This window comes from Haliaeetus leucocephalus, unplaced genomic scaffold (assembly GCF_000737465.1).
Source record: "Haliaeetus leucocephalus isolate CR32 unplaced genomic scaffold, Haliaeetus_leucocephalus-4.0 Scaffold0, whole genome shotgun sequence".
NCBI lineage: Eukaryota > Metazoa > Chordata > Aves > Accipitriformes > Accipitridae > Haliaeetus > Haliaeetus leucocephalus.
Window position 1 is genome coordinate 27305703 of NW_010972436.1, and position 15382 is coordinate 27321084.

The 15382-nt window shown below is 48.6% G+C and overlaps 1 protein-coding gene across 13 annotated transcripts; it reads right to left on the reverse strand.

Moving 5' to 3' along the window:
• Positions 1-797: 797 nt before the first annotated feature.
• Positions 798-15281, reverse strand: GUK1 (guanylate kinase 1). 13 transcript variants are annotated; one of them, XM_010561593.1, is made up of 9 exons: positions 15175-15263; positions 10223-10367; positions 8965-9090; positions 7157-7198; positions 5900-5996; positions 2871-3009; positions 1832-1916; positions 1430-1515; positions 798-972 (listed from the first exon to the last, which is right to left on the reverse strand). In XM_010561593.1, exons 2-9 carry the CDS (start codon positions 10353-10355, stop codon positions 937-939), a joined length of 744 nt encoding a protein of 247 aa, XP_010559895.1. In that variant the 5' UTR covers positions 10356-10367; positions 15175-15263; the 3' UTR covers positions 798-936. The 13 variants fall into 13 exon arrangements, with proteins under 13 accessions (XP_010559895.1, XP_010559888.1, XP_010559857.1 ...); XM_010561586.1 differs by having other exon boundaries at positions 15041-15263; XM_010561555.1 differs by having other exon boundaries at positions 10223-13105; positions 15041-15263.
• Between the last annotated feature and the right edge of the window lie 101 nt (positions 15282-15382).

A 15382-nucleotide genomic window follows, 5' to 3' on the forward strand; every position in this document is an offset into this window, starting at 1 on the left:
AGATCAAACGAATCCCTCCTAGGAAAAGGGATTTATTGCTGCCCTCAAGCATGTCAACCAAAAAGGCTGCACAGCTTAGGAGGAAATCTTTTTTCCCTCGACTTGTAGGTCTCAAAGCCTCTAAAAATTTACCTGCACCTAAACTCAAGCGGAACAAGTACAGGTGAATTACAAGATTGCTGCCGACATGGCAGAGTAGAAGCTCACAGTACTTTTCCCGCAGAAAAAAGGCAGCGGATAGATCATATCCTGCAAGCATTCCCTTCTCCTCTCAGCTTATTAAACAAACCCATCTGTTCACAAAGACTGTGGTTAGAGCAGCCGAGCCGTGCTGATGTGCTGCTCTGCCACAGCGACACAATACAACACCGCAGAGGCTGAGGGTGGCAGGCACAGATGATCAGAAATGCCTGGAGGAGCTGCAGCCAGACCTGCAAAACAAAGCAGGAACCAGAGGGAGCGAGAGGATGCCAACACTTGTGACATCAGGTGCCAGTAAAGATGGGCGCCCCTCCGTCCGCAGGTGGAAACGGGGGTCACATCAATCTAAGTAGCTCCCCTTTTATCGAGTGGCATTAGCTGGCATAACATGTACCTCCACAAATATCGCAGTGGGATCCTAAGCCGCATGTCAGGGCTGCAGCTGCCCAGACAGCTCCTCTACAGCCTCGCAGAGCAGCTCTGCCCTTCGGCAGTGGATGCCGTGCAATCGCTTCCAAAGCATCCGCCTGAGGTACAAACCTGGGAGAGCATACGCCGAGCGTGGGGTGAACAGAAACACAAGTGTGACTGGGTTTTGTTTTCTTTCCTTTTAATAGAAACATCCTAGAGTAACTTGGGAGGAGGATCAGCCTAAAGGGAATGTCTCTCGGAATAAAATGGCATGATGTGCTTCAGGAATGATGTGCAAAGTTAAAACGTCCAAGCAGGCTCAGCTCAGGACTTCCTGGATTCTTGGGTCTTCTTGATTTCCTGCAAGGAGATCAGGAAAACAACTTGAGCATCTCCCCGTCTTTGGGAACAACTCATAGTTTCACAGTTCTGGAGACCACGAGCAATCATCTCAGACCAGCTCCGCAGCATCACAGGACCAAGCCCAGAGTTTACATGCATGAGCCTTTAGGGACAAGGCAAGGTTTGACTCAGAGGCTCTTCAAAAATAGCACACCCCTTCCATACTGTCCAGGGATGTATGTTTATTTTGCCCTTAACCCAGTATCACGCTGGATCCATTTCCCACTTTTAGGCCACTGATCCATCATCACTCGTACGCAATCTGTGCTCAACTACGTCACTCAGCAGCTCAAACCAGATCAAGCGTGGGCATGAGGTCACATTTCTGTGGCTGCCTGTAGACAGACCCTCACCTGCTCAGCCTAGAGTTCATGCCTGCCCGGGGAGTGAGGCAGAAAAGCCCCAAATAACTCACCTCCAGGAGTAGCTCCTTCAATTCGGAATAGGCTTTTTCTAAATCATCATTAATAATGACCAAGTCGAACAGGCCAGGCTCTTTACCTGGGGAAGGAGACGAGGACAGAGGAGTTAGAGGAGAATGTGTTTCTTCTCTGTGTCATCTCTTGTGCGTGACCAAAGTTCCTGTGGCATTTTAATATTATTATTTCAGCCACTGCTAATGCGCGTCTCTGCCAACTGCCCACAAGGAACTGCAGTGGGAAACGATGCAGTACGCTGCTTATATTAAACTCAGCTCCTGTCCAAGCCCTGCCAGCACGCCTTGGAGAACACAGGTCAGATGTTTATGCAAAAAACAGCTCTAAATCACCAACGCATCCCCTCTCCCTATGCACCACCTGAAGGCCTCTGGACTTACTAAGTTCCAAATCTACACGAGCTGCAGTCAAACGCTTCAGTAAACTTTCTTCTGTCTCAGTCTTTCGGTCACGTAGTCTTTTTTCCTAAACCCAATGACAAACTTATTAGAGAAACACGTGTTCCAAATGCTGCTTGCAGAAACCACCCCCCATCCCACAAACCAGTGCTGTCTGCCATTTATTACTGCTGGCGACCACAGGCATGTGAGGTAACACTCTGCAAAGGGTGAGTGGCCTCACAGCCCAGAGCAAAGCAGTGGCCAAGCTGAGTTTGAGCTCAAGATCTCCCACCCAGAGCTCAGCTTCCCAGTCTCCTCCCCTGCACCCTGTATTTTTCTTTTTTGCAGGTACCGCTGGGAGATGAAATCTCTCTGCTGGGCTCTGGCATGTGGTGCTGTTGGCTCCCTCCTCCACAAACTCAATGAGAAACAGAGACTGCCTGATCTACTGAGAGCAAGAGGGGAGAGCCAGGAGTCGTGGCCTTCACTGCCATGTACTCCTTGCATGGCTTCAGCAAGCCACACATGCATGTCCACATCTCTCTCTGAACCATGAGAGTGATTTCACTTCTGCGAGAAGCACACTGCAACCATTATTACACAGGGCTCCATAAGACCAGAGGAGTGTAGGATTTCTGGTGCTGCAGAGAACCAGCCTCCCTCGGTTTAACTTTAATTGCCAGGGGCAAGTCTCAGGACAAAAATCTCCTTCTCTCCCCAGTGTTAGGCACAACTAATGCATTTAAAGGCTGGCCACGCTGCAATGGAGTCTATAACCCAATGCAGGCAAACATGCCAAGGTGTGGGAACTGTACAGGAGGGACTCAAAAACACAGCACAGGAAGATTTATCCCTGGGAGCCAGAGGCTGGGGAGTTGGACTGGGCAGAGGTAACAGCGTGCTCAGAAATGTCCTCCTCATCTATTCTACAGCCCTTAAAAACATACGGGTGAATCAATGAGGGGGGAACCCCCATCGCTTCAGAACAAGACGCTGATTACCTCTAACTGCCTAACGGCAAAGGAAGGCGGTCGCTCACCAAGATGTCTATGGACGGAGGCTGCACGGAGATGTAGATGGGGTTCAGGTCTGTCCTCTTGATGTTCTTCACGCCCTGGATGTCGATGTCAAGGACACAGATCTGGTTCTGGGCCTGAACAGCCTGCACTGCACCTTTACTGGGGACAGAGCAAAGAGGGGTCAGAGCGTCCAGCCATAGCAGTGGGCGCTCGGTGCGTTCCCCTCCAGCAGCAAGTCTTCACCTCACAGGGCTCCCCTGTGCCTGAATTGTGGCAGGAGAGAAGAGAGAGCCTGCTCTGCTCTTGCTAAACAGTTTCTCTTTCCCCAGGTGTCCTCTGCATCCCTGGGTTGGAGCAGGGACCTGCTGTGTCCTGCTAGAGAGGCTGGCAAAACCACGATGGAAGGTGTGGAAATGGATAATGTGCGACTATCCCATGAGCAGTGTGGCTTGGGTACAGTCTGCCTTCGACAAACACCAAAGAGCAAAAACACTGAGAACTTTCTTTCTCCACAGACCTACTGATTTCTGTACCCATGAGCTCTCTTGAAGGATGCTTGACGGAGATGGATGCTCCTGCCTGGGTCGCAAGATGCCCAGTTAAGAAAATATTTTAAGTGGCCGTTCTCATAGGTCATTAAAAGCAGTACCTCTTCCCCAACACAGGGGAACTGCCTCGAGCTTGTTTCTGAACACCCACAATCCTCCCTTGAAAAGCAGCAACACCAACCCTCTCCTGGTGCAGTGGAGGTACCTGGACTAGTTACTGGGTAGCAGCCCTCGTGGGAGGCTTTTCAGTTGGTATCTGCACAGTGCTGGGCACAGGTTCTCCTTCAAGCCAGGGCTCCGTGGCACGATGGACAGTGGGGAGAGAATCCCTGCCAGGAGCTCAGAGGTGGCACTGCAGGTTTTGAGAGAGTGAAGTCGGGAGATCATGCAGTGGCAGATGAGATTAAGAACAGATCTTAAGGTGGCTGGTGACTTTCCTCCTGACCTGGGGAGGTCACAAATCCCAACAGGAAGAAGAAAGCTGAAGCAAAACTGTGAGACCAGCACTGTGCCCTATACAAATACAGAGGTTTGCTGCCTTGTCTGAGTGGGCAGCAGCAAGAGCCCAGATAGGTGCACCATCCACAGCAAATCCACAAAAACTCCCCAAAATGGCCTGGTTTGCCTTGTGAAAGCCACAGGCTTCATCTGATATCACCAGGTATCAACTAATTCCCGCTACAACTGATCTACAAAGAGCCAGCAGCTCTCAGAGCCCCAGGAAAGAGACCCCATGCCTGCACTCTGACTTCAGCCTCTAATTTAAGGCGACTTCAAGAAATTCTGGTTTCTGTGGGTGGGACTCAGTGCTATCCCACAGACAGGGCCCTTTCAGGGCTCTTAATTTAAGCAATTAATTTTTAGTTATTCATTATTATTAGCTGATGAGAGTTAGGGAACAGAAAGGCTTGGCAAAAACTTCAACCGTTCTGATAAGCATGAGGGACTCTCTCCATTTATCACACATCTGATTAGAAACAATCTTAGGCACTTGTAAACATAGGCTTGGAGAGTTTCTGCATTTGTTTTGTTTGCAAACTGGTCTTTATTGCTTTGGGTTTGGGTTAATTTCATCCTCCCCCCCTGCATGGCCACCACCACAGGCAGAGCACAGGCAGCATGAATATGCAGAGGGGACCAAAGATGAAAGTAAGGGCCAGGGAGAACAGCACCTCAGAAACAAACCCCGGCACATCATTTAATTTGGTTAAAGTATCAAACTCCTGCCAATTTCAAGGAAATTGGCTGAGGAGAGATGTCTTCTCAGCACCCACCCTGAGGAAAAGGCAGCAAAATTAACTCCACCTATGTATCAGGCATCAGAGAGCAGCCGTCTCCTCCACGCTGCGGCCTGCTGGATTAAGCAGGACACACGTGAAGGAAGGAAGCCTGTCCTACACAGGATGAAGCCAGGGATTAAGGAGCCTGAATTCAGTTTCTCCTTGGTGCTGGGTATTTGGAGGATGAGCGGTCAGGTTTTGCTTCTCTTGCCAAACCAGCGACACTGCAAGTATCAAGGCCAGGGCAGGGGACTGTGCTCCTCCATCAGCCTCAGAGGCAGCATGGCCAGACCCCTGCGAGGCTGTCCTTAGCTGTGGTGACAGCAGTGATGCCTATGCCTGTTACATTAAAACAGCTACATTACCGAAATGCATAATTGTCCTCAGAAGGAAACTTTGCCATCTCCAAAAAAATCCTCAAAAAAGCACATTTGGCTCTTTAAGAAATGTAAGTCTTCCTAAAAAGTGTTTCAGGCAAATTTCTTTAATGCAACTAATTAAATATCTCAAAAAACATTTAACTTTCCTCCTTAGCAGGTCCTTTACTGTAGCGTCACAATTTTCTCACAATAATTATATAAGATAACTGACTTCTAATTAACATTGCAGCTTAACGTTTTATTGATCATCAGCTCCAACGCCGAGGGCAACGCTATTTTAAAATCCACCTAACTCTTGAACCCCAGTCAAGGGTGCCACGCAATTTATCTATTCATAAGCAGCCACTTTACCAAAGCAGCACACAAATTTTTTTTCACAACAGCCAATACAGATATCATCGCTTCTGCTCCTGAATTCATCATATTCAGACCATTAGGTAATGCAGGGATAATGAGAGTAAGTCTCCATTCTGCCCACTACTTTCTGCAAGCACTTGGAAAATATTAAGGAGCATAAATAGTCTGTGAAAATCACCCCCGTGCAAGAAAAGCGTTAAGCATATGAACCATTTCAGCAGCCCTCAAATACTGGAGGCTATAGAGAATCTCGTAATGTAATAACTATTTAATTATGATGAGCTAGCTCTCTGCAAGAGTTAGTTTTGCCATCTTAATAAAGCTGACAAGGACCCTGCTATGAAAATTAAAGGCTTTGCTTATGGCAAAAATCTGCGAGTTTGGGAGAAAACAGTGTCGCTAAGTTAAAATATTCTTTTCCTTCACCATCATCTCAGCTCCGGCACCACCTGGGTTCAGTGGCAACAGCATCTGAACTGCATACCTCGTCCCGTACATATTTCCGGAGAACTCTGCGTGCTCAATGAATTCACCAGCATCAATTTCTTTCTGCATTTCCTCTCTGGTCACAAAGTGGTAATCTGGATAGGGAAAACAGGAAAAACAGACAGAAATTAACAGCGTTGAAGGTAAATTCATGGTCAAAATGACACCCATAGGTGCTTAGGGGAGAAGCAACTTAAAACCTGCTTTGGACAACGTTGGCAGACTGCAGATATCGACTTCCTAATTACTGCATACAGCATCCCCTCTCCACATCAGTTGTCCAGACACCTGCTCAGAATGTTCTGGAGCTTTCCGTGTGGCCAGAAATGCTGCTGTACCCCCTTTTTCATACCCTTTCTGGTGCAGTGGCAACCACCTCCCCCTCCCCACAGGCATGGAACACATTACAGCAGGACTGTCAAGGCCCTTAATTTGAAAGCACTGATGATTATAGACTAGAATGAGACGAGAGAGAGGGAGATAAAAGGGAACATCAAAATCAAACTAACTAAAAAGGAATGTTTCTCTATCTTTTGTTAAAATCCCTCCCCTTCACTTCAGAGTGAAAACTGCCATCGGAAATTAAGAACAAACGTTGTATGATTCTTTCTGAAATATGCAAACAAACCAGAAAACAGAAAAGCAGCTGGCCAACTGGACACAAGCTAATAATACAGATAAAGACATCTCATTAAGCAGTTGCATTTTCCAAAGCAGTGTGCATTTGAGGTATCTCACCAGAGCTACCTGGCACTTCAGAAAATCAAGCCACTCCATGCCCAAGTATGGACCAGGGCACTTAAACTGAGAGCCCTGCTTTGAAAACCTCAGCCAGCAAGTCACAGAGACAGTGTCTAGAAAAGAAAACTGGCAGCACATGCTCTGCCTCTGTTAACATTTCACCGCTTAATTAAATTTTGGTTTTGTTCTGCCAAGTCCATCCCTCTTCGTTATCTTCTCTCCAACGCATGGCACATGCTGCTGAACAGTGGTAAACAGCTACAGTCTTATTGCCACGGAGCTAAAGAACAAAAGTGCGTGTATGTATACAGAATTATACACACATATACATACACACTCTCAAATATATAATTAGTGAATACCTGCCTAAGGAAATGCACCCTATAAACACAAAAGTAGGACTAACTTATCTGCTAGTGGAGATTCATGCAAGCACTTCACATAAAAACTTAAAATTTTTCAGAGGAATTATTTGCCGAGTCTGATGAGACAGGCTCAACTGCAACACACTCACCTTTGCCATTTACTTCTCCGGGTCTTGGCTGCCTTGTGGTATCTGTAAGCAAAAAAAAGCCTTGTAAATTTTGTAGATCACTCAAGGAAGTAATAGTATCAAAGAAATAAAAGCACACACGCAGCAGATTAACCCAATCATGTAGTAAGCTGATTCTCTATTTAAAATGATCAAAGCTTCTGCAATCAGCTAGTGTAACGCACAACGACATGCTGGATTGGCCTTTAATCAAAGAATCCTAGATAATCTGAAAACAATCAATTAAAATTGTTAGGGGCTGAGCAGTCAGTGTGGGACTTATCAGGCTGGGCTTAGTTTTCAGCTCTGCTACAGCCTTCCTGTGTAATCCTAGACACATTATTTAGACTTGTGCCTCAGTTCAGGGCAATTAGCGGTGCCCTACTTTGCAGAGCTATCTTCATTTTAAAAGACCATGCAGCACCTACATAGGTGCTTAAAATAGCCAGATTTAATGAATAAGGGCAAACTCCTGCATGAGGTAGGTGAATAAATCGGACAGCCTTTGAACCCTGTTGGAAGTCGTTCAAACCAAAAAGGAGCTGACGGTCATCATGGAGGGCAGCACCAATTATTTTATTTAGGACCAGCAGGAGTTAACCTAATGCAATAAGGCTCTGATCACCTGTAAGTTTTTATAAAGCACCAGTTGCCTAAGTGGCCTATGGAGATTTAGGAAAAAAATATCTACCGGTAAAGAGGCAACCTTGGGGAAAACAGTAAGCTTTAGTTTGGACTGAGATGAGAGATTCAGTTGAATCAAGAGCATAGGATGAAACGCACAAAAGGAAAGATAATTTTAAGTTTTTTTCATCTCTAGTAACATTAAATTTTTAAACATCCAGTATTTGCCCTTTCATGGCAGAACACGTCCAGATCTCACAGACCTCAAAGCAAGGATTTCACTTGCAGTATCCAAAGCGTTAGGACAGTAAAAAACATTTTGGTAACGCACTTAAAAACACTTTGCAGGACTCCAGGGAAAATAAGGCGAATGAGGTGTGGACACAGCCCAGACTCTGAGGGTAACCTTTAAGGTGTCACCCATGAAAAAGGAAACAAAATTAGTGTTGCAACAGGCACACTGCTTGAAGAAAATTCCCTGCACTTACTCTGTTGTGGACGCAGGAGGACTTCAGCACTGCCTGCAGCGTGCAGGCAGGTGCAAGTGGATCGAGCTGGCCGGCCAGGGGTTATTTTCACATTACAGGGAACCATCCCAGGTAGAAAAAAAAACCAGGACCCTTGGCCAGGACTTAGTGACCGACGTAGAAGAAGTCAACAAACCACCAGAGCAACAGCTGGAGGAAGAACGTACGCAGGTGATGGGGCAAAGTGTTTCACTGACTGACCCAGTAATGAGATGGGCTTCACGAAACTCTTTAATTTTAAATCTGAGACCCTGGTGTGCAGCCCCTGGACTGTTAAAATCCCCATCAGCTCCCGCAGGTGGGTGGAAAGAATTAGCTTTTGAAACAGAGGCCTGTGGGGGATTTTGTTACTTTCAGAGTCAAGAAGCACTCAGAAAAATCTCATCACCTCTCTGAGCTGTGTTTAGAGGTGTGGGGAGTCACCAGACCTGGAAAGGGTGCTATTCCAGACAAATCTTAGACTTGCCACCCAATATCAGTAGTAAAAGGCATCCTAACTTATTTAAACATACCAAAGAGCCCACAGACAAAGACACAGGCAAGCCATGGAAGCCCATTATTTGATGCTTGAATACAGCTACAGAGGCAGGTTCTGGGCTAGCGGCCCTGAACTCCTCCACTGCCTTTCCCCAGAGACACAGGGATACTCACGGGAGACACTGAAGCCAAAGATGTTCTCGTAATCTTTAAGCAATTTCTTTAATAAAGTGCTCTTCCCTGCACCCGATGGGCCACTCAGAACCACTGGTCTCGGTCCCTGCATGGCTAGAGACAGAAAAATAAGTGTCCGGTTAGAAACACCCATGAAAAAACACAGCTGTGGATTCCCAGGGGTGCTCAGCCCCACAAAATAGCGTCTATCCTTTACCCTCAGATACAAGTTTCTGCAAGCAAATCTGAAACGATGAAAAATCACAAGCCTAGAGCTGACAGAAAGTAACTGGGAGTGCAGGAAATACCAGGGAAATGCAAACAACTATTAAATTAGCAAATTGGCAGCAAATGGTGGGAGCCACCACCTCTGTACCACTGCAAAAGATCTGAGCTGGGAGCCCTGAGGAGTCGGATATCGTTTTTTGGGAAGCAGAGAGCGGAAGCCACCAGCAACGCAGCAGGACAGCTTCACCTCGCTTTGCTGCTGACCCCAATTCTTACCTGGGGAACAAATACCTCAGACAAATAAAGGACATGTATCACTGCAGCATGAATGCTCGTTCTCAAGGGACTGAGGTTAAACGTATAGGACATCGCCCAAAGGAGGAGGAAACTGGGCTCCAGCTGCCGCTAAACTTGGATAATTCAAGCCAGCTCCGTCCTAGCTCTGTTCTCTGTCACCAGGTTTGGTCCCTCTGGGACCCAAATGCTAGGGAAGACTTTCTCCAACAGGAGAAAAATGCTGTCTGTGCCTGGTGGCACCTGGAAACATCACAGGACATCCACACACACTGGGCAATGCCAGCTTAATACTTGTCCTTACTGATGAAAGTTATAGTCACAGCCACTTCCCTCTCATGGGGAGGGGCCACAAGGAGGGTTTGCAGGAGATGCTGGCAAGAAAATAGGACAGAAATCAGCCAGCGTTACACACGTGCAGCTCTGAGCGAGGGATGGGATGCCCATGAGATCGCCACACCTCTTATGTTGCCCCTTTACATCCTAACAAGTACAAACTACGAGCCTGTGACAGACAGTTAAATGTTTCCTATCAGTCCTGGGATAAATATCCACACGCAAAGCCTTTACCATAAGCAGACAATGTACTGAAGCCCAGACCCAGAAGCCCATTGCATCCTCCACTACTAAACCCCAAAGCCTTGCAATACCAGTCTGAACATGGGTGTGATCTGGAACACAAACATGCTTTGGGGTTTATTTCCATATTTCCTGGAGCACTAACCCCAGCTCAAGGCGTTTTGTGGCAAGAGAGAAGGGTTTGGTTCCTGGTACAGGTGAAAAAAAGCAGCCTGGGGCCACACAGTCCTTTCTGCAGTTGTTTCTTCAGCCAGGAAGAAAAAACTGGGTGTTTTCATGTGCCTGCGTCTCTGGGGAGGAAGAAAGGTTAATTACCAACATGTGAATAAAGAAGAAAATCCTGTGCAACAGTGCAGGGAGTACCGCTGGGGACCCTCATCCATCAACAGCAGTTCAGCAGCTTCTAAAACAGAGGTGATGACGAGAGCAGAACAAATCAAACAAGCCTATTTTTCCTATTTAAAACCAATTACTTTCTGCAAGCAGTAAAGCCCCTGGAAATGCATTTTTTTTTTAACCTCATCAGCTGGGCGTGACCTCAGTCAGGAGCAATCAGCCGACAGACAGTATAATGCCTTTCCATTTTAAATTAAATCATAGCAATGTCACCCTGACCTTACAAATCACTTTTTAAACAGCCTTAAGCCAAATGCCATCTCTTACAAAATCAGCCGCAGATTGTGCGGCAGGCTAATCTAGCAGGGTTGCCTCCCTGACCCTGGCCTGCGTGAGCTGGATACCTCCTTATCCCTAAATCCCTCCTGCACAGCTCTGCGATCACGCAGACATCTACCAGGCAGCACTCCAGCTAGCAAATTATAGTTTTCCCTCCGTTCCCCAAGGATGCTTTGTACTTGTCTGACTAGAGTTTATCTAAGCGTGTATGTAAGGACGGGGCGTTAATACACAAAGTCTAAGTAGATGCCAGCAGCAGCTAACGTGGGTGTAAGAACACCCACGTTCAATCACCATCTAAAAGGAAACTATATTTTTTTTTTTTTTTTGCTGTTGGCATCCTCCAGGTGCCACAGCCCCAGAGGCCCACCAGATCAGACATTCTCCGGGGATCTCAGAGGACGGGTCCCATCACACGTGCATGGAAACATTGCTGGATTAGGCTCCATCATCCAAAAAACACAACTAGGCTGCACAAGCTCTAGGAAGCCCTTCTAGGGACCTGTCCTGTCTTTCCCTTAGCCCTCGAGATTTGATAATTTCCAAATGTCACAGGTTTTGCCTAAATGTTCAATACCAAAAGAGGAAAGCACACCCTCCTATACCTCCTCACCAGTGAAATGCTATTCAGTGCTTGCAGCACGGAAGCCTCCGAGTTGCTTGCTGAGTTGTCTCAAGCATCTCTCCCTCTCTTCTGCCCCTGCCAGTTCCTCTCGCCCCCATAAATAAAACAGGTGAGCCCTGACCATTGCTTGCAAAACACTCCAGAAGAGAAAGAGGAGCTACACAAAGTTCATCCAGCACACTTCACAACATGCCTGCTCCTGAACGATGCTCCTTCATCACACGCCAGCTTCCTCAGCCACCGCCGAAAGCCCCTGCAAGTGACATTCAGATGCCAGCACAGATTCAGTCCAGGCGTTTCACAGCTTTTCCTCTGCCGTGATCTGGCTGTGCCAACAAGAACTGCTCTGGATGCACAAGTCCCAGCCCCAGCCTGCAGAGCCCAGCCAGGAGGCTCACATCCCAGCTAGAGGGAGAAGAGCCTTCCTCTCTCCCTCTGCAAAATTTTATCTGCCCTTTAGCAGGCACTGGTAGGAAAAGGGGAATCTAAAGCTGCCTAAATAATTTACAAACATTTCATTCAACCCCAGACAAACTGGGAAGCGGTAAGAAGAATGGGCAGAGCACTGGCTAGCAGCAGGCTCCAACGCATCCTTACCTTTTGCTTTTACTCCCTTTCAGCCAAGGTATAAAGTCCAGCTCCTTGCAGCGGCAACAGGCTCACAATACGAGTGAGCCGGCAGAAAGCTGGGCTATTTGTGAGCTGCCTAAAGCCTTAATTACCGAGCTGCAATTTTAAGATGGCCAATGAAAACTGCTTGCTGGTCTTTAATCTCCTCTTGTGGTTTCTCCTCTGCTCTCTGCTCTCTTGGCTAGTAAAGCTGCAGTCAACCACCACTAATGGGCTGACAGGTGCCAGCACGTGCCGGCCTGGCGTTTCGGCAAACAGCAGAACCATCCCCGTCCCTACACCTAACCTCACAGATCACACATCCCCCGCAGTCACCAACGCAAACGCACACAGGGAAGAGCTGCTATTTGTGGGTCAGAGGGAGGTTTGGTACCTCCGGGGTGAGACCACCGGCTCATTCGGGTTGGAGAGGGCCTTAGGAGATCTCCAGCCCACCCTCCTTCTCAAACGTAGCACGTCTTTAGCTGGTGATCAAGCAGTGGTGCCCACAGACACCAAGATCAGATAGGCTCTTAGATAGCACCGATGCACATCGGGCAAAAAAAAACAGGCCATAAAGCTGCTACGCTCACATTACACACCCAACAGTTGCGTGGTTGAGGCAACTCTTTTAGAAAATCACTCAGTCTTGGATTTAGCCAGGATTTCACCTTCCGCAGACAATGCTCCTCTTCTGAAGTCTGCATGGCTGTTGCCTCCAGCCGCTGCTTCGCCTCAGGTCAACAATTAGGCTACTTATCCACCATGAAGGCAACTGAGAAACTCCTTCTCCTGCCCACGCAGATCCGAACCCAGGCCTCCAAACTGCACGTCCCAGCACCTCCATGGTGGGACCCTACAGGGTCTGCGCTGCCCTGGTGCTGGTGGTGCTTTTCTGCCCAAAAGAGCACTGGTGGGGCATCAGGGGAAGATGGAGATGCTCTCCTTTACCTTATTCCCTTTCTTCCCCCAAATACTCAGAACTAAAGTGAGAAAAGACACACGGGTTGCGATCACAGGTCTCACTTCTTTGAGAAACGGGCTAAAAATAAACCAAGAGACTTGGAGGTGCTTACTCTTGCCTCCCTCCAAATGTATCCCTTCTCTTTTGCTGGAGATCTGCAGAGGAAAACAAGACGTAATTTAAAGGGGATAAAAAAAAAAGCCATTTCCACTGCCAGATGAAGGGGCTAGGCCCTCGTGGGCGGCAGACAGCAAACACCCAGCTGGCAAACTGGGAATCCGTGCCAGCGCAGAGCAAAACCAGCTCCCACGGAGCACTTTCAGAAGGCGCTCACCACCCAGCACAGTGCGGAATTTTGGGGGCAGCTGCTCGGGGCCGGAGAGGTAAAGGACGAAGATATGCTGGGAGGGTGAATGGAGGAGATGATCTCTGCCTTGAGACGTGAGCAGCGCAGATGTGGGAGAGGATGCGCTCACCTCCACCATCAGATTTGGTTAAACACACGCCCTGACCCCAAAAAATCACTTGTAACGACGCTTCTCCGCTCCCCCAGCCCCGTCAAACACAGTTCCTCTCCCTCTGGCAACCTGAAGCCCTCAAAAACCATAAGTAAAACACCAAAAAAGCCTGAAAAACCCGATCTGGTGGATATAGGGCTTTTTAAATCTCGTTTCATTCCCAGCCCAGTAAGGCATCTGCCTGTCACATTTTCAAGCTGTTTGCAGCAATAACATTACAGGTACATATTTATTTTGAGCAGAAGTTCAATTTTTTTCCCCCTTTGCTCAGATTTTGGCATTTTCAGAGCAGCCAATCTGCAAATATCTAGCACAGAGGGTCTCTCGCCTCCAACGGGTTACTCTTAAAACAGTTCTGGATCCGGCCTAACCACCACGTATCACCAAAACCACAGCGGGCTGGAGTCAACCAGCAACAGAGCAGCACAGCTATTTAATAAAGATCCTCACGTTTGGGGAGGTGCCACACCTGAGACTGAGGACAAACGGCCACGTAGACCCCTCTGGGCTGCAAAAAGACAAGGTGGTCCCCGAAGGAGGACGCAAGAATTTGTCACTAGGGCGAGGAACGTTTCAGTCTGCTCCTGCCTGCTAAACTCACCCTGGATTTTAACTGGGAGGCAGCAGCACGACCAGTAAAGCAAAGGACAGACATCACAAGAGTTAAACAAAATTAATGCTGATTAGCAGAGAGGCTTTAAAGAGAAGGTAGAGCCCCCTTACAAAGTAGAAAAGAAGATTAAAGGACAGTTTCCCTGGAGCCCCAGGAAAGGTCTCCTGGATTAGGATTATAATCCCATTCTCTATTTTTAGCAGGTTCGTTATAAAGCTGCAACTCCCACCTTTCTAAGTTTTGGGATGTCTTCTGAAAACCCCAGCCAGCCACAGTAACACAACAAAGTTTAACATCATCTCAGAGCAGGCAGACACTCGGCATCTCGATGTGTGCGAGGAGCCCTAAGGACAGGACATCCCCTCGGCTGCTCCAACGGCCACAGCCCTAGACCCACGCTTGTTCAGTCGGGGAACGGGAGGGTGAAAGCTCCGGGGCTTCACGTGCAGTTTCTCAGCATGCAGAGACCGTGCAGGACAGCCGGGCTCAGAGGTTCTGCCCCAAGAACCAGCGGGTTGCTTAAATAAAAATAATTACTTGCAGTACTGAAACAGGAGCAGAACATCCCCACTGCCGTACCCAGAGCTGGTGGGAACCCTCTGCCGCCTTTTTCCTGGAAACAATTATCTAAAAAGCACTAATTAGCCCCTCCACCGGCTGCACTGATTCGCACTCCTCGCGTTGCAGGGCGCAATGGTGCAGCAGGAGGAACAAGAACCACTGTCTCAAGATTACTGTGGAAACCAGCTAGGTCCAGGCCACAGACGAGGCCAGGACTCACTCCAACACCGCGTCCTGCTGCAAAACCGGACCAGTTTAACCAACCAACTGGTTCGGGCCAGTTTACCCGGCTGGGTAAATGCCAGCAGAGGCGAAGCTCAGCCAGGTGCGGTTTTGCCATCCGCTTCCCCTCACGAACGTTGCGTTTCACCACACAGCTCCCGCCCTCAGGCCGGTACCTCACAGCCCCGGGGGCCGGTTGGGCCCCCTCAGCCGAGGAACCTTGTGAGGAGGATGGACAGCCCGGAGGACGCCGCCAGGGCCCGGGATGGACCTCAAAACCTCCCGTTCTGTCCCGTTCCGTCCCGCTCACCCGCCGCCCGGGCGATGGCACCGCGCAGCCGCCGCCAGCTCATGGCGGGAGGGGAGAAGCGGGGAGGGAGGAGAACGACGGGAAATGGCGGATCGCTCCCAGCAGCCCCCGCGCCTCCGCCGCCCCCACGTGCCCGACGTCAGGAGGGGCGGGGTTTGGGGGTGGGGGAAGAGGAGCGCTGCGCGCCGGAGGGAGCGGTCACGTGAGC

What these genes read in the sequence shown, in the direction of transcription:
- GUK1 (XM_010561593.1), bottom strand. Translation starts at nt 10,355, where the DNA reads ATGAAAACACCCAGTTTTTTCTTCCTGGCTGAAGAAACAACTGCAGAA. An exon ending in CGGAGAAGTAAATGGCAAAG is followed by an intron (nt 5,997 to 7,156) that starts GTGAGTGTGTTG and finishes TTCCCTATCCAG; the next exon opens with ATTACCACTTTGTGACCAGA. An exon ending in TCGTGTAGATTTGGAACTTA is followed by an intron (nt 1,516 to 1,831) that starts GTAAGTCCAGAG and finishes CTCCTTCCCCAG; the next exon opens with GTAAAGAGCCTGGCCTGTTC.